Consider the following 25,287-nt stretch of genomic DNA (forward strand, 5'->3'; position numbering starts at 1 on the left):
CGCACGCTCCGGTGACCAGTATACGCTGCGCCCTGTGACTAGCCGCGTATATCTATAGTGACGCTGCTCTCATTGGGGTGACGTCACGTGTACCCGCGCTGTGTTCTGGGAGTAGTACAGTAGTTTCACTTTGCGGAATCTTTGTGGCTTGTATACTGTGCAAGACTACATTACCCGGCGTGCTCCTCACAGTAGGTAGTACTGGTGACGAGCGGATTATATCAACCAGAGAAGAGCTTTGTTATTGCCCTGCACTCTGATGAACAGTGGCTGCATTTAGATGTTAATATATGTGTATATTGGAAATGTGTTTGTAAACATTGTGAAGCTTCAGTGCATATGTCATCCCTCCAGTAGCTGCATACACTGGCCTGCAGCCGCAGTAGCAAGGTACAGTATGGCATGTTCTCTTACAGCCCACACTGACTGAACACAATGTGACACTGCTGTAAAGTTGATTTAGTATTTTCATGTATCCTTTCATAAGAGCAGTTTTCCAAGGAACAGCCAGTACATCACGTTGTGCTATACAAGGTGACGTGTACATGGGTGCTCATGTGTCACACAGTGATGTTGTATACAAACAATTCACACATTCCTGCTGTATGTAAATCTTGTTGCACATCACTATGTACCTTGCTTTGTGCCAGCAACTGATCACTGTAGTTCATGTTCTACCAGGTCAGAATTGTTCTGTACATTATTTTTAGAATGGTATAAAACTTGTCATGTGCTACTGTATTTACAGTAGAATGTGGTTTTACTAACCATGCAGGGCTATTCTAGTATTGTTTATTCAACTTTTATTTCATTTTAAGCCTGGAATTGTTATAAGGAAACTGAAAAATATACAGTGTAAACATTTTAGTTTTGTCTATTTAGCTGATTTGCAATGAAAAGGTTAAGACAAGTCTTGAAATATTTGTGTACATGAAAGAAATAAAATAATTAATAATGTGGGCAGGCAGACGGCAGCTATTGATAGATGCTTTGTGCCCTGTCTCCAAAATAATCATATTAAAACAAATATAAACCATTTAAAGGCAGTTAGAAACTATTATGGTGGTGCACACCAAAAGCAAGCATAATTAAATATTTTTTGGGTACTTGTTTCCTAGCACGGCGCCCATCGCATACCTTAATTAGTGGTATGTGATGGGACCCGATTTTCGGGTTCTAAGAGCTGCACTGTACATTTTTAATATCGCTTCGCATCGCATTGCATGCGATGCCATGCGATGTGATTTCTAATTGTACAGGCACCCTGATGGGAGATAACTATGTTAAATGCACCCCCATTGTTAACGGCACCCCCACTATCAACGCCAACCCGAAGCGTGGCGAGCGCAGCAGTACGCGTCCTCCGACCTTTTCATAGAAACATAGAATTTGACGGCAGATAAGAACCATTTGGCCCATCTAGTCTGCCTCTTTTTTACCCTTCAGGTAAACTCAACCCTTTTTAATCCTTATTTCTTTGTAAGGATATTCATATGCCTATCCCAAGCATGTTTATCCACTACCCTTTCTGTGAAGTAATTTTTTCTAACATTTCCCCTGAACCTACCTCCCTCCAGTTTCAGTGCATGTCCTCGTGTTTTATTACTTGTTTTCCTTTGAAGAAAATTTCCCACCTGTACTATGTTAAAACCCTTGATATATATATTCGGCGTGGAGTTTATTTTATATAGTGTGGTGAGCCACTGAGCCCGAAGCGTGGCGAGCGGACGCGGAATACATGTGAAGTTATCCGCGTCCCCTCGCAGGGCTCGCTGCGCTTGCCACGCTTTGGGATCGCTGCGCTTGCCACACTATATAAAATCAACTCCTTGCCGACGTGGATAGTGGGGGTATGAAAAGGTCGGAGGACGCGTACCGCTGCGCTCGCCATGCTTCAGGTTGGCGTTCATAGTGGCGGTGGTGTTAACAATGGGGGTGCATATAACATAGTAATCACCCATCAGGGTGCATGTACAATTAAAACGTTGTTTTGATCGCATCCATCGCATGCCATCTGGTCGCATGCGATGCGATCTAAATGATGGCATAAGATTAAAATCGTGGGTGCCGTGCTAGGAAACAAGTTCCCTTTTTTTGCACTCCATCTTGGTCGACCCAGTTCCAAAAGAAGTTATAAAGCACCATTGTAAAAACACAAAATAGTGCAAGAAGACCTATACCTATATTTAATTAGTTAAAATAGGGATCTGCTACACCAATGAGTATTGTGACTCCAAAAGGTTAAAAACAACAAACAAGCAAAATTGCTACCCAGATATTAAAACTACAATTTCAAACACTCTGTGGCTCACCCAAAATGTCATACAATAATCAGCATGGCCTACTGAACATGAATCCATGGTCCCTTACAGTCGTTTGTGTATAAGGCGTCCTGACCAAGTATTTTTTATGTATTTGGGGGGGGGGGGGGGGGTGTATTTATCTGTCTGGATTTAGATAAAAGGGGTATCCAATTAGCCCTATGTGCTTTTAGATGATTAAAACAACCCGATATCGCGATATATGACCAATGATCATTACTGTGTTATCAAATTAGAGGCCCTTTTTATTATTCAAAAACTAACCCACGATCACACGAAAACCATGGGATCCAGCAAAAGTTCCCGATTTGTTATTGGGGATTATGCCTCACATGTCGGCATCAGGTCTAATAGGATAGCCTATTGGCAGCTGAAAAGTACTGCTGCTAATAGGATATCCCTAAAAAGTGTGAGAGATGAAGTACTAGCCAATCAGCTACTCTTTTACATTTTGCATGCTGTGTTTGAAAAATGACAGGAGTTTGATTAGTAGTGCTATGGAGTCCACCCAATTATACGTGATAATCTTGTGGGTGCTAGTCATCAAGGCAGTGGCCAGATGTGCACAAAAATGCTCGCTGCCCTGTAGGGCCCTGAACACTTATTTGCAAAGTCAGGCTGTTTGGGTGCGATTGCTGGCAATAAACTACAGCTGCAATGGCATATCATACAATTTGTACGTAATTATTATTTATTTATTAACAGTTTCTTATATAGCGCAGCATATTCCCTTGCGCTTTATAAAAGGAGACAGTGATACAACAAACAGGGTATTTACAGACAGTCCAAAAGTAGGAGGGCCCTGCTTGGAAGCTTACAATCTATAGGGAAATAGGCATTGATACATAGGGATAGATACTGTATTCTTTATTGCATCGATTCCACCAGAATGCTAGGTTCTATGACTGGTTCTGGAATTTGATAAGCTTGCCTGAAGAGATGAGTTTTCAGGGAACGCTTATAGGTTTGGAGACTGGAGGAGAGTCTTATTGTGCTTGGGAGGGAATTCCACAGAGTGGGTGTAGTCCGAAGAAAGTCCTGCAATCGGGAATGGGAGCGAGTAATGAGTGTGGATGAGAGACACAGATCTTGGGAGGAGCGTAGAGGTCGTGTTGGACGATATTTTGAGATACGAGAAGTTCTGTATGTTGGTGTAGTTTGGTTTATGGCTTTACGTGTAAGTAAAATTATTTTGTATTGAATAAGGTAGAATATAGGTAACCAATGAAGTGACTGACAGAGTAGCTTTGCAGACGATGAACGTCTGGCTAGGAAGATTAGCCTAGCAGCTGCATTTATAATGGACTGTAATGGTGAGAGTTTGTATTGGGGGAAGGCCAATAAGGAGACTATTGCAATAATCAATGCATGAGATGATGAGAGCATGGATTTGAGTTTTTGCAGTGTCCTGTGTAAGGTAAGGGCAAATTTTGAATATGTTTTTTAGGTGCAGGTGGCATGATTTTGAGGCCAATTGAATGTGGGGTACAAAGGAAAGTTCAGAGTCAAGGATAACACCTAGGCAGTGAGCTTGAGAGGTAGTAATGATTGTCATATTCTCAACAGCAATAGAGATATCAGGTTGGTAACTACTATTTATTGGCGGAAATATAATTAATTCTGTATCTGAATCCGATTAATAACCCACACGCAGGTTATTAATCAGTGGGGGCCAGTGTTCTCACCGGACACATCGCTCAGCGACCTGATGGTGAAGCATCGTTCAGAACGTTAATTCCCTCCGTGTGTAGGGCCCATAAGTCTCTGCATTCTGCTGTGTCTGCTTGGTTTCTTCATACTACACCTCCTGCACAGAAATACCAACTGCCTGTGACTTCTGTATAGTTTATTATTATTCATTATGCTGCTTCCTAACAATAACCACCTTTTCTTTCCATACCAATTCGTGCATCATGTGTTTCCCACACCACTTGCATTGTTAGCTCATTTGGGCAGATCCATCGTTACCTTCACTTTTATGTCCTTGAAGTTGAATGTAATTTGTGTAATGTCATGATCTCTTCGGTGAACAGCACAGCACAATATCTCAGTGCTTTGTCATTAATCATGAGAGCCTTAAAAATATATTCATACGTGCCCTGTGAAGGAAGAGATTAATATGAGAAGACTTGAATATAAATAGCTGTCATTCTATTAGCTTTCATTCACCACAATAATTTTTGCCCTGTTAGGAATAGCGCCCATTCTGACAGTGTCTGCCAATTTAATTGATTGAAGGCAAGATGGACAACGAACATCAGCCAGTTACCGACGAACTCTTACAATACAGCTTGGAGATTATTTCTCTACTGACTGGAGAGGTGAGTATTTGCTGGCCTATGTCACCCCTAAGTAGAGTGGCAGATAAGCCCAAAACCACAGGAATTATTGGTACTTGTGTATTTGCTGGGCGCCCACTAAGCTATTTGCTTAGTGGGCTATTCTGCGTAGTGAAATCGCATCACATCGCATGGCATATTTTCGTGCCATGGGATGCTATGCGATGCGATCTCATTAGTTAATTTATTCACTGCACCCTGGAGGCAGATCACATCACATGTCACACAAAATTGCATGCGATTTTGTGTGCGTTGGGAATTAGAACAACACCCCCAGTGTACATGTCTATGTGATAAAATGGGATATAGCACACCCCCACTATCCACGTCACCCCGAAGCACGGCGAGCGGACACGTTACGCTTCCTTCCGACCTTTTCATACCCCCACTATCCATGTCGGCGTGGAGTTGATTTTATAAAGTGTGGCGAGCGCAGTGAGCCACCAAGCCCGAAGTGTGGCGAGCGGACACGGAACACATGGAAAGTAATCCGCGTCCGCTCGCCACACTTTATAAAATCAACTCCATGCCGACGTGGATAGTGGGGGTATGAAAAGGTTGGGAGGACGCGTTACGCGTGCGCTTGCCACGCTTCTGGCTGACCTGAATAGTGGGGGTGTTTCACTTCACCTTCAGCTCTGACAGGGACACTGACTGTCTGGCAGCTGGAACATTGCGCTACTTCTGACTGACTACGCTATGCAGGAACACTACGCTGATTCTGACAGCACCGCTACGCTAACTGCATAACGGCTGCCGTGCTAATACATGAAATCGCATCGCGGCGGCCGCTGTGTTAATACACAAGTACCAGTAACTAGTGAGATAGCACGGCACAAAACGGTGCCATGCGATGCGATTTCAGTACGCCAGCGTACATATGCTAATTGGGCGCCCGGCAAATACACAAGTACCAAATTATTTTACTAGACCAGTGGTTCTCACACTCTGTCCTCAGGCCCCCGAACATTCCCTTTTCTATTGTTCATTCTAGCACCTTGCACTTTTGACAACCCATACAGTTCATTTTTCCTGCATTGGGTGCCACTCCCTGCTCTGCTGCTGGCACACTCTGGTCTGTATCTCTGTGCTGAGAGAGCAGAGTGTGCGAGAAAACAAAGAGCAACACCCCATGCAGGAAAGAGTAACTGCACGGGTTGTCAAAGGTGTAGGGAATAAACACTACCTTTCACGCATACAGTTTTATCTCGTTTTTTGCACGTAAATGCACATCAATCCAGAATTTCTGCATGTGTGAAAGGAAACAACTCGGCGTGACCCTGTTCCCGTTCCAGGGTCACGGAGCTGACACATTTGGAAATTTGCTGGCTGCTAGACCTGGCAAATTCCTGGGTTACATATCTGAAAATGGCACCAGTTCACCTTTTCCAGGTAACTGCACAGGTGCACAGGTGTACTCATTATTAACTGACACATTGTAAAAGATGATGCAGGTGTAGCTAATTATTTTACTTGTGATTTTGTGAGCAGACCTGGAAAACATGAATTTGGGGTTCTGAGGTCTGAGTTTTAGAATACATGTACTAAACCAGTGGTTATATAGACCCCAAGCAATGCATACTTTCCAGGTCCTCTAGCACATGCACAGGAGTAGTTGTTCCTCACTTTTAAAAGATCCACAAGTGGAGCTAATTATTTCACTTGTGAATCTGTGCAGAGACATGGAAAACAAGAACCACTTGGGATCCCAAGGACCGAGTTTGAGAACCTATATACTAGACAGATATTCTGATATACTAAACAGATATTCTGAAATTGATGGGGGTGAAGGGGTATATGGGCAGAGAATGTTTCTGAAAGTGATGCAGTTCTGATGATGATGATGATTTGTGAATTGTGTTTCTGTTTCTCCTTCTATTTAGGATTATACAGTTGCTGAGAAACATGGTGAGTCTGTCACTATCGGCGAAAGTATTTCTATGCCAGAAAAATCTTCCACCAGTTTGAGAATACCCCAAATACATTTTGAAAACAGACTTGTAATGGAGAAGATGCAGGAATTAGCCAACAAAATAAGTCAAGTGATCAAGGAAGAGGTGAGTGCACAGCTATATTCATTATACTACAGCTACATTATGCAAACGTTAAATAGTGCCCATAAGTTGTTAAACACGTTTTTCTACTATATGCCGATAAACTGTACTACTATGTGCCGCAAAACCCATACATGCATTCTTGTAATTTTACACACTTGCCAGTTCTTGGGATTATATCTAGAAATGTCTGTTTTTTTTATTTCTTTCTTTAAATCCTGTTTTTCTTGTTTTGTTTTCTTTTGTTAACAATAGTTCTCTGGAATGTCCGGTTTTGTAGAAGAACCATGTGAGGGTAAGTAACCATTATCAGGCTTTTGTGTTCTGATGACTAACATACAGTTCATGCTAAAAAATATAATGTGTATCCATTGAAGCGCATAAAAATAAGTAGTTTGCTCACTGTATTGATAGAGCTGCGCATACTTTTTTTTTTTTTTTATATTCTTTACACTAATTGAGAAGGTAATATAGTATATGTAGTTTTGACCCATGGGCTAGGACAGGGCTGGGCAACACCGGCCCTCCAGATGTTAATGAACTACACATCCCAGCATGCCTTGCATCAGTTTCAGGATGGCCACATAGCAAAACTAATGCAAAGCATCCTGGGATGTGTAGTTCATTAACATCTGGAGGGCCTGTGTTGCCCAGCCCTGGGCTAGGACAAGGGGTAGACAGAAGATGTACATGTATGTCTTGAGCACTGTAAAGCTTGAGAACGCCGGTTCCGTACTGAGGGTCTGATTGCAGGTTTACAATTTGTTTGCAAATTGACAAAACTATGTACAGGTGGGGCAGATGTGACATGTGCAGAGGCAGTTATATTTGGATGAGTTAAAACCTTAAGGTGGCCATATATCAGAAAGACCTACTGTATCTTAAGATGCCCATACACCAGAACGAGATTGTATGCAATCATACAATCTTGGCTGGCTGTACGATTGATTGCATGCAGATTGTGTGCAATTGTGCATTGTACGCTCCCGCTGGTTGTTGGATTGGTCCTCTGATCTGACGTGTTGCACATCAGATCAGTTGGGATTGGGAGCAGTTTGCATGTGCATTTAAGCACATGCAATCTGTCGTTCGACGGGGAGGGGGGAGATGTGCTGACTTCCCTCCCCTTCTGCTGCGCTGTCCCCGGAGGGGCTACTTACCCCATCAGCGGTGGCTGGGTCCCCTGGCGGCGGCAGGGACCGGCATTTTTATTTTACATTTCAAAATAGCCACGGACAGCCAATAGTGGCTAGCCGGGTTATCATCCCGCTTCTTGAGCTGGCTATATTAGCCAGCGTGTGATAGGGGGCAGGCAGTCCGGCGGCGGAGGTGGAGCAGAGAAGAGCTCCAGAAGATGCCTTGAAGACCTAGGGGAGGTGGCCATTCAAAAGAGCTTAAAAGGCCGCCAGGTGAAGATGCCGCAGAAGCCCGGGGGTGGGGGGGGCGCTATATTTTTATTTTAATATTTTCTGTAAAGGGGGGCTATAGGTACCAGTGGGCCTTTAATGCCCCACGTGCTGGTACCTGTGGTTCTCCCAAGTATCAGCATATGGGGCAGGCTTGCTAGTACCTATAGTCCCACTATAAAGGACAATATTTTATAAAACGGCTATCAACCCCGCACCCACTGCCCAGGGGTGCAGGGGATAGGCCCAGGCTTCAGCCCAGGCCTAGGGTGCCCTGGAGAGGGGGGACCCCTTTATTTGGGGGGTCCCCATCTGCCCCAAAACTTCCAGCCTGGGCTGACTTGTTGGGGGGGGGGGGGTAATGCTTTGGCCATGGGACCTCATCATGCGTGTCCCCTGGCTATGGCATTACATCCCCTGCTAGTGGTGCCTGGGGCTGGTCCCTAAAATACGGGGGTCTCCCGCTCATTTTGTCGTGCCCCCCCCCCTGTATTTTGGGAACCAGTGCCGACTCAAGAGCCCGGAGCTGGTCCCTAAAATACGGGGGACCCCACCCACTTTGTCCTCCGTATTTTGGAAACCAGAGCCGGCTCAAGAGTCTGGTGCTGGTCCCAAAAATACAGGGGACCCTCACTCACCCATCATGCCGCAGATGGATTGTATGACTGACTGTATGATGGATTGTAAGTACATTGTGTGTTCAAAAACCACCAAGGACTGCCGAGGAGTTTGGGAAATTGGACACAATCATGATTGTATAACCGATCTTTCTGATGTATGGCCAGCTTTACATTCATGATTGTGCCAAACACAATCTGTCATACAATCAGTCATACAACCAGTTCAGATTGTACGATCGGGTACAATATCTTTCTGATGTATGGCCACCTTTACACTGCAATTTAGATTTCAGTTTGAACACACCCCACCCAAATCTAAAGGCCCCCTCACATTAGAACGGATTTTTCCATCCGATCTGATGTGCAGTCCCGTGAGAGTCGGATGGGAGCCTCTAGGTTGGTCGGACCACACCTGTGATTTGTCGTAATCGGATGGAAAATGGAGTGCTTTTGGCGCATGCAATATACCATATGCGATATATTGCAGAAAGTATAGTACACATGCAATATGGCCAGATAAATCTCATACAATTTATTGGACCAAATTGCATGCACAAAATGACACCAAAGTCCCAAATTGGATGCAATCACTCCCGGGAAGGTCCAGGGGAAGTTTAAGGGAAATTGAATCCAATTTCAGCATCAGATATATTGTTCTAATGTACGGGGCCCTTATCTCTCTGCACATTTTAAATCGGCCCCACCTGCAGTGCACATGGTTTTGGCCATTTGCAAACAAATGTTCCCTGCGATCGGGTCTGAATTAGGCCCTGAGTACAATCAAGTTTTGCTAGTTCTGCTTCGTAGTATCAGCAGGAACAAATGTGGCTTCAGAGTGGATTCTGTGCGTTCCTCGCTTCCTTAAACATGACCCTTGGTTTCCTCGGGCTGAAAGACTATTTAGGATGCGTTATAAGCATAACAAGCATTGCTGTGCTGCATCCATGCCATGTGTATGTGCATACCAATATTTGGCCTTCATCATTTCTACACAGTGCCACCATATTTAGGATAAAAAGCCTGCATTCTTTACACTAAAACACGCATTGTACGCAGCCCTATGGGCTTTTATAGCCGGGCTTGCACCCGCAAGCTAATTCTATTGCAGTCTATGTTGGAAACAGATAAAGGGGAGGTAGCAGTACTATTTAGCATACATCCACCGAGGACAGAGCTATGCATGCTTTGCACTTTTGTGTCTTTACCACAATTCATACTTTCGTTTATATATTGAAAAGCTAGTTCTTAGTTGTACAGTATATTTGCTTCTGATCGGCCTGCAGGCTGCAGTTAATATGGGTTAACGTATGTTAGCAGGTAATTTACTGCATGAGGAAAAGGGGCTGTAATTAAATAGCCCCAGGCATTAAAGCCCAAGGCTACCACCCTTTTTTCCTAGCCCCTTAATTACCGCAAATAATTTAATTTGACTCAATACTTTTGCAGAGAAATTATAATTGTACTGTACATTTTTACTGATTGCAGGCACCACCCAACATGGGGATAATAGTCAAATCTCAGAACATTTGAATAACTTAGTAAATTTGGTGAACAAGATGACCAAGGATAAAAATCACATGGTTGGAAACATTTTGAATTGCACTCTGGAACTCATCTACCTTCTGATTGGAGAGGTGAGCAGATAGGGAAAGAAGGTATGTACTTCTGCAGAATACACAGAGCAACATTTCTAAAGCTAACACAGAGGAAAAGCCAGGGTGTGACTTGTTTTGTATCATGTCTTGCAGATAGGGGCATATTTTTAATTTTAATGTTCATTTTTTTTTATTTTAACTTTTTCTTGTGCCGGAGTGCTTCTAATAATGTAATTAAAGAATTGTCTATTACTATACTATATGGATAGTAAAATCATGTTGTCATTGCTTTCATTTTTGTTGAGAAAAATTGTATACATGCCTAATGCGGGGTACACACCAGGACGACCCGCTCACGATGCACATCGTGAGCGGGTCGTCAGTGTCTCGTCCGACCCGCTCACGATGACGCGGGGAGGCACGACCCGCTCACGATGTGCACCGTGAGCGGGTCCGATCCGATGCCGACCCGCACCCGGCTGTATGGTCGTCATTGAGATCCTACCTGCAGCAGGTAGGATCTCAATAACGACCGACCGACCCGCGGGACCGCGCATCGGATCGGTATCGGTCCACACCAGGTCAGAAAAGGGCCCAATCAGCACACAATCTACATCCAATTGATCGGAATTGGATCTAGATTGTGGGGATCGGGCCCTAGTCGTCCTGGTGTGTACCCAGCATAACAGATTATCTCTATATTTTAAAGACTGCGGAACATCATTTATTTTGAATATTTTGGATCTCTTATTATTCATTTGTATAAAGTGTCCATTTGTGACCGCTAGACAAATGAGTATGTGGTCATTAGGTCAACCACTATTGGTCAACGCACAATAGATCAACACATGAAAAAATTAAATTGATGCACAAGCAAAATGTCAACATGCAAATGGTCTACATGATTATTTTATTAATTATTGATTAATTATTTTTTATTTTGATAAAACCGTCTTGTTCTTACTTTACCATCCCAGTGGGCATAGAAGGAGAATATAAAAGTATGCCCGAAGCACAGCGAGCCATGCAGTGGGACAAGTTACACTCACACGGTGTCCATGTTGACATCTGCAGACATAGGCACCAAAAAAGACATGAAAAATTTATGTTGACCTTTTCCTGTGTTCACCTTTTGACCATGCCGGCCTAATGGCGTTGACATTTTTGCTGTGTCAGCCTTTTGCCTGCTGACCAACAGTGGTCGCCCTAATGATTCACACCCAGACAATTGTTACAGTGGCTGATTCTGAGTGGTGATAATGGAAAAGAAACTAACAAAACACTTGGGCATCTTTGCACTTAGACATATACATTTATACTAGTTTCTGCATGCAGGGTAAATACTGGCAGCTTTTGCTGCTCCCACAGTAGTTACGTCACTAGTGATAGAGGCTGCATCCATTTCCGAGAACTGCCTTGTCCCAGGGGTTTAAACTAGGTTTGTTTTACTGCACGTTTTTGTTCCCAGCTTTGAATAAACATGCATAGAGTTTGGTGCATAGTATTTCAATAAGCATAAAAGTGGCTCTGACTTTTAATAAAAATGACAGTAATTAGTCATATCAATAGACAATGTTTATAGGATCGCTGTGTGTCCTGTTATCATCTAAACAAAGTACTGATGAAATTTAATTTGGCAACGTTTTTAATCTAGATAGAAAAAATCAGATGTAGTAATACACTCTCACAGTTTCCATACATCAGCACGAGTCAAACCTCACCTGTATGAAAAGTCATTGCATCCAGAGAATTGTGTGTTGTTGTTCTTCTTCTTATTGCGGCATGTAGACCAGTCTGCAAATAGTAAAATCATTGTACAGATATCTAATGCACCTCCTCTGTTTTTGTATTTATTGGCCATATATCACATATTTACTTGAAGCCTAAAATACTTTAAATCAATTATAGTGTATCCCTTTCCCAACTGACCTTGCCTTCAGTAGAGAAAATTAATTTAAACCTTTATAAGGGTGACACAGGTTTTTTTTTATTACATACTAACTAAATAGTACTATTATAATCAAGCTTTCCATTTCAGTAACCTAATACACCATTTAATGTAACTTAGGTATTTGTTACTTCTTTTTTTAGGGCTATATTGTTGTAAAAAAGTGCAGTGAAATCACAGACATTAATGGTCTCCCGGTTTCTGAAGACGATCCAAACTCTGTGACTTGTGGGAAAACGAAAGCAAGGAAAGTCTTGGAACTTGCCAATAAAATAACTAATCTACTTCGTGACCAGGTGAGCATTTCAGGTACATACTGTAGAAACAGGGCTGGTTGGCCTGCACATTGTCATTTAGTGAGTCTATCAAATACTAATCTATCAGTGACTTCATTCGGATGGTTACCTGCACTTAAAGTCTACATGATTTTTGGATTAATAATTTTGGGACCTCCGGTATTATTAAAGTCTATCTCGCAACAGACTTTTCACTTTTTAAAAAAAATGTCCTAGCGATGTAACCTGCGACAATCAGGGACAGCGCTAGTGAGAACTGCTGTCCCTGCAAGTTCTATCCCAGCTTCTCTCTACTCCTCCTGAGAATCTAACGATGCGCATGTGCACAATATCAATCCAGGAGCCAGGCAGAAGCTGCGACAGAGACATTTTAACCTTTTGAGTGCCAACATCTCTGTGAGATATGTGCAAAATATCCACTAAAATTGCCAACATCTCTGTAAGCAATGTGCGAAATAGACGCAAAAAATGCCAGCGTCACTCACATTTGTTATATAAATTCAAATAAAAAATGTATTTAAAAAATAGGTTAAACTTTACAGGTTTGCTTGGCAATTTTCACACCAATTTAGTCAAATTCACTTGGCACTGAAAGGGTTAAGATCCCTCTTCTCTCCTCCACCCTAATCTTATCAACCCAAATTTGAAAAAAAACAAAAAGGATTTTTTTCACAGTGAAAAGCAAAAAATATTAATAAGAAAAACCCTGCAGAATTCTAGGAGTTTATCAATGCAAGATTGAAAGCATCTCATACATGTGTGACCTAGAATTTGAATTGGATGTTATCATTCTTATGCACTGAAGATCAATTACAATAAAACGGTCTAGTAGATAAAGCTGCCAAGTATTTGGCTGCTAAGTGGAAAAGCAAGCAAAACTGTTTATTGTTCCTGGATGTCGCCTGTTTGTCCTGGTTTGCAACTCAATTTTAGTAATCCTAGGTGGTACATAAGTTTTTTTATTTTAGGCATTGTGATCCAAACTACAGAAAAGCCATTATCAAGGATTCTAGTTGGTAATCTGGGTACTACTAGATAATGGTGGTTATCTGATTACCTGCGGTCATTGACAGCGGGTAATTTTTTTCCAGAGGCTATCCAGTTAGTCCCTATGCCAGCGTCCGTATCTCCCGATACCCGCATTTATGTGGGATTATAATGGATGAAGCAAAATCCCTGATAAACAGCCACTGAACCTGTGTTAACACATGGGATTAGGGATTTATACCTGATCTCATGTGTTTTCACACAATTGAAGGTCCATTTATGGCCAGGAAAAAATGCCCTCTAATTGGTTACCACGATAATTACCTTCAGTCATTAATTGTAATCTTAAGGCCCCCATACACCTTACAGACATTGCACCCGATCATACAACCTTGAGGGATTGTATGATGGATTGTATGCAGATTGTGTGCATTGATGTCAGATCAGCTGGAATTGGTAGCAAATTGCATGTGCTTTTAAGGACGTGCAATCTTTCATTAGATTGCTCATACGACCTAGTTAATAATAAAAATAATAATAATTGTATTTATTAAGCGCTCTTTCTCCAATAGAACTCAAGGCGCTTAACAGATAGAATGAATGTAATACAGTGCAGAAAAGCTTTTCATAAACAATACTTAAGGGACTGAAGGAAACGCTTGAGTAAATAGGAAAGTCTTGAGTCTGTTTTTGAAGCATTTTAGAGTGGGGGTCTTTCAAACTTTGCTGGGAAGAGAGTTCAATAAAGTCTGAGCTGAATGGCTATAAGCTCGACCCCCAGATGAATTAAGGGAGATCTTAGGTACTGATAAAAGTCCTTCATTTACAGATTGCAGTAATCGGGTGAGACAGTATGGAATCAGAAGCTGCTTCAGGTACCTTGGGCCTTGGTCATGTAGGGCTTTGAAACTCAGTAGATTGATCTTGAAAATGATTCGCCATTTTATTGGCAGCCAGTGAAGGGAGTAGAGAATGGGAGTAATGTGGCTAGAACAGGGCTGATTAGTTAACAGCCTGGCAGCTGTGTTTTGTACCAGCTGTAATCGGTGCAGAGAAGTGAGGTGCAGCTTTCAGTGGGCCCGTGGCAGTGAAGATGCCAGGAGCTGCAAAAGTTTCCAAGTGCTAAATGGGTGGTTGAATTCTGCCACTACTCTGAAAACCATTTTCAGAGGATTGCTGTGTTAGGCCTATTTCTCTGTCGTCCATCCTGGTGACACAGCTAACCATGTAGATGTAGAAGGGTCCGCTTCTCCCTTCTGTATCCCAGCATTCCTCAGTTCGTTTTAGGTGCCCACTGGAGTGGGTGCTATGCTGACTGGCTGCAGGCTGCAGCCATTTTTTAGAGTAGCTAGGTTTTTTTTTGTAATTAATATTCTCTTAGTTACAGGCAACAGTGTGAAACTTCCAGAGGAAGTTTCTTTACACTGACAAGCGCGTCCTGTCAGCACTCTGTGTGCAGAGAGACGCAGTCTGCCCTCTCTGCACAGCGCTTTGATCTCCACTAAAGTAGGTCTCCTGGGCCCTGGGGTGCGTCCTGAGCCTGCTCCCTGCTTAGGGGGGGATCATGGGTGACAGACCCCCCGCTATGGCGCCGCCATTTTACCGGGTGTATAGGCAGAAATCCATTGGAGTTGATGCCTTATACAGGAGTCCAGCGCAGCTGGACACTTCCAAGTGATCCCAGACTGAGGGGAGACACTGGAAGAAAGGAGTAACACTTCTTGGTAGGTGCGGCTGAAAGGGGGAGGGTGCCAAAACAGCTTCCCTCCCCACTGAAGCAGAGACTTGGTCTCTTCCTGCATTCTATTCTGGCGCCCTTTTCTCTCCACACTGTGCGGAGCTGAAGGAGGATTTTACACTTCAGAACTGAGTGAAAAGTTTCTTCTGGGCAGCACTTTCCCTGTTGACCGCTGAGGGTCCATTGCAGTAGCGCAGACAGATTAGTACTCTGGTTTATTATTCTGTACAGATGACTGACATTTTGCACTGTGTGTTATCATGACAGAAAGGTGTAGTGCTGCTGCTCTTGAGGAGGGAGCATCGGCCATGTTAATTAACTACTGGTTTTGCGGCTTTGCAGAGTTAAATTAACTGTTGAACAGATGGATCAGGGGGATTTGTGCCCTGCATGTGAATCTGCCCAGTGGGGTTCAAGCCCAGAGGTCTGAGCAGCCTGAACCTGCTTGGGCAGCTGCCTTGGGGAGATCTATGACTGCCTTGGTGCAGGCTTTGAATAGGCAGATATGAGCTAGTTAAGTCTCCTAGGCCTTTTTCCTCCTCCCAACCCTCTGTGGGCTCTATTGCCCCCTCTCAAGGGGACCCTGCTTTAGGTGGTCTCTCATAGGCACCCTTTATCCACACCTCCCCTTCTTAATTTAGACTCTGAGGATGAGGGTGAATGTGCGGAGGATATGTTTTGGGACCAGAGGGAAGAATTTGACTCTTCTGTCCCTGGTATTGAAGATTTGATATTGGCAGTTAAACCTACATTAAATCTCTCAGATGATGATAAGGTACCGCTTCAGTGTGTGTTTAAGAAACAATGCAGGGATGTGGTTACTTTCCCGTCGGATGAGGGCATGAAAGCACTGCTTGAGGAAGCATGGAAGACGCCAGATAAAAGGCTTCTTAAGCCTAAGAGACATGTATCCCATGCAGGAGGAGCATGTGAAATTGTGGGAAAAGATCCCTCTGGTGGATGCAAATGTTGTTAGGTTTTCTAAGACCACTGCTCTACCTGTGCAAGGGGGTGCTGCTTTCAAAGACCCCGTGGTTAAAAAGATTGAAGGCTGTCTGAAAGCTGTGTTTGAGGAGGTTGGCTTGACTTTGCGCCCGGTTATTGCATCAGCTTGGGTATCCAAGGCCATGATGAGGTGGACAGATACCGTGTGTGCTCAGCTTCAGCCTGATACAAAAGCCTTTGCTTTAGCAGAAAAGTTAAAGTGTGTGTCAGAATATGTTTGTGAGGCTGGTGAAATAGGCGTTAAAATGGTGTTGATGGTGTCAGCCATTTCAGTGACAGCTAGGAGAGCTCTCTGGCTTAAAGCTTGGGAAGCTGATAGCAAGTCTAAGAAGTCTCTAGAAGCGTTGGCTTTTAAGGGAGAACTTCTTTTTGTGTCAGAACTTGATTCCCTTATTAAACAAGCCGCGGGGGGAAAGAGCACTTTCCTCCCCACTACATCTTCTAAGCATGCAGTTTCACGGTTTGGAGCCTTCAGGTTGTCCTTTTGCTCCTCCTTTCGAGGGGGGGGGGGTGCATCCAATAGAGGACAGCCAGGTAGAGGGAAATTTCCCTCTGGCAAAGGGAGGGCGCCAAGATCGTTTTGGTGCCGTTGCAAGGAAACAATCTACCAAAAGTGAGGATAAATCCTCCACATGATGGAGCGGAGACTCCCCGTTCTGGGATCAGAGTAGGGGGTTGCCTCCTGCAGTATCGAGATGGGCTCTCTACACCCCGGACCCTTGGGTTCACTCTGTCATCTCCCAGGGTTACAGGATCAATCTCAGGGAAGTCCCTCCAAAGAGATTTCTCCCAACACCCTTGCCACGAGAAACTTGCTTGCGAAAAGCCCTCTTGGGGGCGGCAACGTCGCTTCTCGAGAAGGGAGTTGTGATCCTGGTGCCTTAGGAGGAAAGGAAGAAGGGATTTTATTCCATTATTTTCTTGGTCCCCAAGCCAGACGGTTCATTCAGGCCTAACCTAAATCTGAAGTCGTTAAACCTCTGTGGGTGGATCACCTTCAGGATGGAATCTCTACAGTCAGTTCTCTTAAGCATAGAACCTGGAGAATTTCTATCATCAGTGGACATACAGGATGCCTATCTACATTTGCCTATTTGCTTGGAACATCAGTCTTTGCTGCGTTAGCAATAGGCACAACTCATCTGCAGTTTAATGCCCTCCCCTTTTGGCTGGCCACAGCACCGAGGGTGCTCACAAAAGTGATGGCTGTCATGGCAGCAGCTCTCAGGTTAAAAGGGATTGTAATTATTCCGCACTTGGATGATCTCTTGTTCAAGGTGGACTCGGCAGAGAAGTTGCAGGAACATCTAACAGTTGCAACACAATTTCTTGAAGACCATGGGTGGATGTTAAATCTTCCAAAGTCTCATTTGACAGCTACCCAGAGGCTTCCGTTTTTGGGTGTGATTCTGGATATACATATACATCGTGTTTTCCTTCCGGAATCAAAGGCCAGGGACACCCGCCGGTTGGTGCTGGCAATTCTCTAGTTACCAAATCCTTCAATATGGCAGTGTTTGAGGTTGCTGGGCAAGATGGTGTCAACCTTCGAGACCCTACAGTACAGTATGCAAGGTTTCAATCAGGGCCTTTTCAATGGAACATCCTTTCCAGTTGGTCAGGGAATCTGAAGTCCAGGAAACGCTTCTCCTGTCTCACTAGACAAGAGACTTGTTGATGTGGTGGACGGATCTGGAATCTATTCAATTGGGTAGCTCCCTTCACTCGTGGGATTGGTTGGTCAATGCGACTGATGCCAGTCTCGGGCTGGGGGGCAGTGGCTCTACACCTCAGGTTACAGGGTCTGTAGTCCAGCTCGGAATCAAAACTGCCAATCAAAATTCTGGAACTTCGGGCAGTTTGGAGGACGCTTCTGCAGGCGGAGGAGTTCCTGAAGGGGTCTCCCATTCGCATCCAGTCTGACAATGCCACGGCGGTGGCATACCTCAACCATCAGGGAGTCACTCGCCATGCAAGAAGTCTCTTGGATCTTTCAGTGGGCGGAATTGAATGTTCCAGCTCTGTCAGCAGTATTCTTTCCGGGGTTCCGGAATGTGGAAGCAGACTTCATCAGCAGAGCAGACCTGCTGGAGGAGGAATGTGCTTTGCATCAGGAGGGTTTTTGAGGACATTGTAGCACTTTGGGGGCTCCCAGAGGTGGATTTGATGGCGCCCAGACACAATTGTCAGGTTCCCAAGTTCTGGTCACGGACCAGGGATCCGACAGCGTGGACAGTGGATGCCATGACTGTTCCGTGGTGCTTCAGCCTCGCTTATGTCTTCCCTCCATGATTGCTCGGGTCCTCAAGAGAGTGAGGACACATGGGCCGAGAATCATCTTGATTGTTCCAGATTGGACAACACTTTTATTGGCAAGCTGCTCAATCAGAGGTCTGTCATTCAGGTGCCAACAGGGAGGGGTAAATCTGGTTAGGAAAAAAACAGTTTGTATCCCTATTGCACACTGAATGAGAAATATACATATAATAATCAGATAATACAGAGATCTTGGTTGCATATATCTGCAGATATAGGGTTAAGCCCCCAGGCCGTACGTCAAGGCATCTCTGTCACTGGGGGTCCCTAACACTGGGTACGGGTCTGGGGTGTGGGCCCCCAATATGCCGGCACAGGCTGACTACTACTCTTTTCATTTGTGTGCTGCCCTGGAGTAGTCAGCCTGTGCCGGCATATTGGGGGCCCACACCCCAGACCCGTACCCAGTGTTAGGGACCCCCAGTGACAGAGATGCCTTGTTCCAGATTGGACAAGGAGGTCTTGGTATTCAGACATACTGAGGTTGTCGACAGAATCATGGGGTCTTCCTCTTCGACCAAACCTACTCAAGCAAGGACCCTTCCTTTTCTACATCAGGACCTAGCTTGTCTCAATTTGACAGCCTGGCTTTTGAGACCTTGTAAAAGAAGGGTTTCTCGGATGCTGTTATCAAAACCATGCTCAGGGCTTGGAAGCCTGTGTCGGCAGCCAATTATCATAGGTTCTGGAAAACTTATATCAGGTGGTGTGAACGACAGAAGGTTCACACGTCTAGATTTAAGGTCACTAGGCTCCTAGAGTTTCTCCAGGATGGTTTTTCGGCGGGGTTGAGCCTGCAGTCTTTGAAAGACAAAGCAGATAGCTGCACTATCTTCTTTCAAAAAAAGATTGGCTCTGTTGCGGGAAATGCAAACTTACCTACAGGGAGTTAGGAGGATCAAACCTCCATATAGACAGCCGGTGGTGCATTGGGATCTGTCTCTGGTGTTGTCGGTTCTGCAAAAAAAAACATTTGTACCTTTTAAGGCCGGCTGATCTTAAATTTCTTTCTTGGAAAGTTACTTTTCTATTAGCTATCGCTTCGGCAAGGTGAGTTTCGGAATTGGGGGCCTTGTCCTGCGAGTCTTCTTTTCTGGTATTTCATGATGATAGGGCTTTTCTGCAAACGGTGCCGTTTGGGCTGTGTGTCATTGGGCTACAGCGGAGCAGTTAAGCAGGGCGCCACCTGGTCCTCTGTTCACACCTTTACCAAATTCTACAGGTTCTATGAGTTTGTGTCGGAGGACGCTTCATTTGGGCGAGCAGTGATGAGAACTGCAAACCTGATCGTACCCTCCCAAAGGACCGGCTCTTGAACGTCCAATGGTTAGCTGTGTCAACAGGATGGACGACAGAGAAACGGGGATTTTTGTAAGAACTTACCATTCGAATCCCTTAATCCCTTTCTCTGAGTCCATCCTGGTGACATAGCGATCCCTCCCTTACGCTCAGTAAGTTTATACCATTCATGTTTTGTCATGTTATTTGGTTATATTTGATTGTGCATATTAATATGTTCAGGTGTTGTGCTGAGTAATTGTATCCTAGTGTGCTCTGGAAGTTGAACTGAGGAATGCTGGGATGCAGAAGGGAGGAGCCTACCTCTCAAAGAAGTTCGCATAGGTGCCTTGCTCCTGCAGACCCTCCTACATCCCATGGTTAGCTGTGTCACCAGGACTCAGAGAAAGGGATTAGAACGTAAGTTCTTACAAAAATCCGATTTTAATAATGGAGTAGCGCAGCAGTTGTGAGCAGATTTGTAGTTGCTGGCAATCTCCACTTTATCTCCAGTTTATCTCTGCTACAGGTTTAATACATCTGCCCCTTTATGTCCAAAAACCACCAAGGACTGCCGGGGAGTTGAAGGGACATTTGGGCACAATCATGATTGTAAGCAGGTCTTTCTGATGTATGGCCACCTTAAGGCTGTTTCTAATGGCTAAAACTGCTTTGGGGCTAATTGGATACCCACCATAATGCTTTCATAAACTCGTTGATATGTCTGAAAACTAAGAGGATATTTTCATTTTAGATACCTAGAAAAAATGAGGATGTTGAAGTATATTCCGCAATGGAGGAATATATAAGAGGATATCGGGATATTTTTAAAGATATGATGATGGACAATGACCAGAGACAACAAAAACGTGGTAAGAAGAGCTTTTCTCTCATTACAGTAGCTGCCACTAACACATTCTGTCCTTCCATACAGGTGTCACTCTTCCACACTGAATTTTATATGAACATATTCTATTATTAGCATAATAATAATGATATTACCGTATTATCTTTTAAGTCTCAGGCACCACAGTGCTGCTGTTTCTGCATCACTGCACAAAGCAAAAATATAAAACCATAGTAACACGAGTAACAGTATAAACAGATATACATACTGTAGTAACAATAGGAGCATAAAACTGACACATAATAAACCGAAAAAGATAAAACACAACCACATAGTTGCAAAATGTAGGAAAGATACTTCTACTTAACAAATCTGGCATAATACTAACATACAATAAAGGATAGTGACCCAGCAGATTGTATAGATAGGTCAATAAATAGGTTTTGAAGGTGCACATGAAGCAGTAGATATTAGGTGAGTGCCTAACAAGGGAGAACATTCAATAGGTACGTTCAATACGGGAGACCTCTTGGAGGCAGGAGTGAGAGGAGAATTCAGTGGGGTGGAAAGCAGGTGGCCACCAGCTGACCATAGAGGTTGGTAGCAGATGTGGAGGTGAAATGAGGTTGGAGATGTAGATGCTTGAGAGAGTGAGAGAACTCTGATGGTTAAAGTGATATGTTTAAAATGAATGCTGTGGAAGGATATGGAGCCAGTGGACGGATTGGTAGAAGGGGATGCCAAGGAGTGATAGAAAGGTCAGTCTAAAGTTGGAGATGAGAGAGAGAGAGGCGATTGAGTGGAAGACCAACAAGATGGCTGAAGTAGTCAGGTTGAGAGACAATGTGGGAATATTCAAGTGTTTTGGTGTCATTAAGGGAAAGCAAGGATTTAATTCTGGTGATAGTCCACGAAAGTGTAATTGACTGAATCTGAGGAGTTGGTGATTGCAGCAGAATATAACTGCGCACCTTGGAGGCAGCAATCCGGTATTAGAATACAGCCAGCCCACTTGTGAATCACTAGTTACTCCCCTCAACCACCTATCACTGGGCATGTGAGTGATCCATTTTAACAAGAATAATAGTTCAACTGTAGTGATATCTTAATGCAGCAGAGTTATAGCCAATAACATCCCAGAAGATTTCTAATAATATTCAGAGGAACATTAAATAGGGTTCATATTTATTTATTTATTTTATCTGTTGTGAATAATGGTTTCCAATTTTTATTGTGTGGCTATAGTTATGTACACTGTTAACTTCCCCCTCCCATTACACGGGGGCTTCCGTCCACAACGAGACACAATCAGGTATATTTACTAAAGGTGAACTTTTAAACAATTTTTATTGATTTTGAATTGGTGTTGTGTTTCAAGGCTGAAACGCACACATTTACTAATATTTAAAAATCGGTATACAAAATCAGCTATTAGTAGATTAGCATTTTAGCCTCTGAAACACATGATTTAGAATCCATGAAAATCAACTTTTATTAAATATACCCCAACTCGCAATCCAAGCAATAATGAAGAATATGAAACACTGCACTATATTAAATATTAATAAAACTTTTACAAACATGAGGAGTATCCAATTTGTTTGCGCTACTTTTTTAGCCTAATAAAATAATCTATTAACACAAATTATTTTGCTATCCAGTTATAGCCCTTTTTTTTAGGGGGGCTACAAAATGGAATTTGTTTGGGATGATATCACATGGGATCCATGAAAAGTTTTTGGACCCATGTGTTATCACAGAAAATCTGGTCTCGGAGGGCTGGTTATCGTGTATTAATCCCCAATAAGTGCAGACTGTTTGGATATCCCACATTATGTGTTTTGTATAGTTTATATAAAATATATTAATAATTGTACCCATACCACCCCTCCCCCGATATATATTAAGCCACCCTGTTCCTGGGGTTGTCTTGTCCCCTGGCTGTCTATATGTATAGATCTATTCAATACTACTGTATACCAGGCTTCATAAGTTGTCTTGATGAATCTAACTCCTATTTAACTACTACAGATTCCACAAATGCGGAAAACACCACTGTTGAACCTGATCTTAATGCAAATCTGTCACAAAATAAAATAAGCAAGCGGAAGAGCAAGCCTGTGCGGATTGTTAGCAAGGAGTTTCCTTCGCGTAAAGAGAAAACACTCACAGAACCGATCATTTACACATTAAAAAAACAAGAAATTCCGCATGGTCCACTTCTTGCCAATGGCGTTGACCAAATTAACACAGGTGTGCAGGAAGAGTGCATCAATTTAGTATCAAATAATTGCAATATTGGCAAGCTGGGTGAGGACTTTGATGTTATATCTGACTATGCATCACAGGAGAATAAACACACTGAAGATATAATTGAGGCTATAGTAAAGGAAGAAGTAAAGGAAGAGAATATACTGGCTTTCTCGGAAGACAGTGAATCTTGTCAATCAGAATTTGTTATACATCACACACGAGGAAAGCCATATGTATGTACACTTTGTGGCAAATATTTTACAAAAAAGTCTCATCTTGTAACACATCGGAGGGTTCACACTGGAGAAAAACCATATAGCTGTCTAGATTGTGGAAAACGCTTTACCAGCAACTCAACTCTTGTGGATCATCAAAGAATTCACAGAGGAGAGAAGCCATTTGTCTGTTTAGATTGTGGGAAAAGTTTCACGAAGAATTCCAATCTCATTGACCACCAGAGAACTCACACAGGAGAAAAGCCCTTTGCTTGTACAGCATGTGGCAAGTGCTTTGCCAGAAGCTCAAACCTAGTGGAGCACCAGAAGATACATACAGGGGAGAGGTCTTTTGTCTGTTCTGAATGTGGGAAAGGGTTTTCTAGGAGTTCAAGTCTTGCTGAACACCAGAAGATTCATACTGGAGGAGAAACTTATATATGCTCGGAATGCGGACAGTGTTTCACCAAAAACTCTAGTCTGGTTAGACACCAGAGTATTCATACAGGAGAGAAACCATTTGTATGTTTGGAGTGTGGTAAAGGTTTCTCAAATAGCTCAAATCTTGTTAGACATCAGATTACGCACACAGGAGAGAAACCATTTACATGTCCTATATGTGGACGGACTTTCAACCAGAACTCAAATCTTATTTCACATAAAAAAACTCATAAAGTCAAATCGGTTGTATTCAAGTAATTTGGTGCATATATTCAAAAACATCTGTAAATCACAAAAATATATCAATTTGTAAATGTTTATTTCCATAAAATAACGTTTTATTTAAGAAACATTTGTGCAAACAGTGCTTGTAACATGTATTATCTTGACATATATAAGAGTAATCTATTTCCTTTACATGGAATATTAGGTAAAATGCTCAAATTTCAGTTTTCCCAGAAGTAAGCTTAATGAATACTGTAATTAATATTGTGCTGCCTGAAACATCCAGTTCCTAATCACTTTAGTGAATATATTAGTTGTTTTTACAATGGGCTCTAGTGAAGAAGCTGTCATCTACCTGTATTTACAAGCAGGCCGTATAAATAATGTGTCCAGCTTGGCATGAGATTCTTTTGTATCCAATTTGGCCTTAATTGGCATATATGGTTTAATGAATGGGCTAGGGCTCTATATAAACATGGGGCGTTGCCCCTAGCAACCTACCAGATTATACCTATCTTCTAGATCCTTGATGGCTAACCTTGACATTCCTGATGTTGTTGAACTATACATCCCAGCATGCTCTGCTACAGTTTTGCTATTTGGCCATGCTAAAACTGATGCAGGGCATGCTGGGATGTGTAGTTTAACAGCAGCTGGAGTGTCAAGGTTAGCCATCACTGTTCTAGATGGTGCTAAATAAATAAGTAGGATCTGATTGATTGGTTGTTATGGGCAAACACCCCAACAGAGCTCCCATCTAAGTAAATTTATATCAGTGTGAGTATGTGAGGAAAGTAATGTATGGTCAAACAAATACTGCATATGGCATCGTATCACTTTTCCAAAGAAAGAATTTACTTTGTATCAGAATAACATTCTGGAGTTATTTTAGCTCTTCTACTTTTACATGTTGACCAATGAATGATATGAAAAGAAATAGACTTTCAAGTAAAAAGACCCCTGCCTCCTTAGATAGACTTTATTAAAATATATTTAAAAGACCAAGTTTTATTTGCAAAACAAGGGTAGTAAAATGTTCACCATTTTAAATTTGAGACATTTTTGCAATCAAGTGTGCTGGGTTTACAACCCGATGCTTCGTAAGTAAACTCCCTGGACCATAAAATGGATTACATTTCAGCTACATGTACACGCTGCATTGCACGCATGTGTATGTATATGCATTTCTTTCTAAATACAACTACCGGTACTTGTGTACTAGCACGGCGCCCACGATAATTAGTCGCCCGATTTTTTTATCGCATCGCATGCCATACACCCGATGGCCTGCGATGCGATGCGATTTTGACCCATATACGATATTAAATTGTATAAGCACCCTAATGGGTGCTTTTAAGCACCCTAATGGGTGCTTACAATGCTTAAATGCACCCCCACGCCAC

At 43.0% G+C, this 25,287-nt stretch overlaps 1 protein-coding gene across 2 annotated transcripts; it reads left to right on the forward strand.

The window, feature by feature from the left end:
- On the forward strand, positions 1 to 25,287 carry LOC146074858 (uncharacterized). 2 transcript variants are annotated; one of them, XM_083183459.1, is made up of 8 exons: positions 1 to 390; positions 4,514 to 4,642; positions 6,544 to 6,717; positions 6,970 to 7,009; positions 10,226 to 10,374; positions 12,427 to 12,579; positions 20,658 to 20,775; positions 22,782 to 25,287. In XM_083183459.1, exons 2-8 carry the CDS (start codon positions 4,565 to 4,567, stop codon positions 23,915 to 23,917), a joined length of 1,848 nt encoding a protein of 615 aa, XP_083039585.1. In that variant the 5' UTR covers positions 1 to 390; positions 4,514 to 4,564; the 3' UTR covers positions 23,918 to 25,287. The 2 variants fall into 2 exon arrangements, with proteins under 2 accessions (XP_083039585.1, XP_083039586.1); XM_083183460.1 differs by lacking the exon at positions 1 to 390 and adding an exon at positions 3,693 to 3,902.

This window comes from Crinia signifera, chromosome 4 (genome assembly GCF_055691185.1).
Source record: "Crinia signifera chromosome 4, ASM5569118v1, whole genome shotgun sequence".
Lineage (NCBI taxonomy): Eukaryota > Metazoa > Chordata > Amphibia > Anura > Myobatrachidae > Crinia > Crinia signifera.

Coding starts and splice junctions, on each gene's coding strand:
- LOC146074858 (XM_083183459.1), top strand. CDS start 4,565: ATGGACAACGAACATCAGCCAGTTACCGACGAACTCTTACAATACAGC. Junction 4,643..6,543: donor TTTCTCTACTGACTGGAGAG/GTGAGTATTTGC, acceptor CCTTCTATTTAG/GATTATACAGTTGCTGAGAA. Junction 6,718..6,969: donor GTCAAGTGATCAAGGAAGAG/GTGAGTGCACAG, acceptor TGTTAACAATAG/TTCTCTGGAATGTCCGGTTT.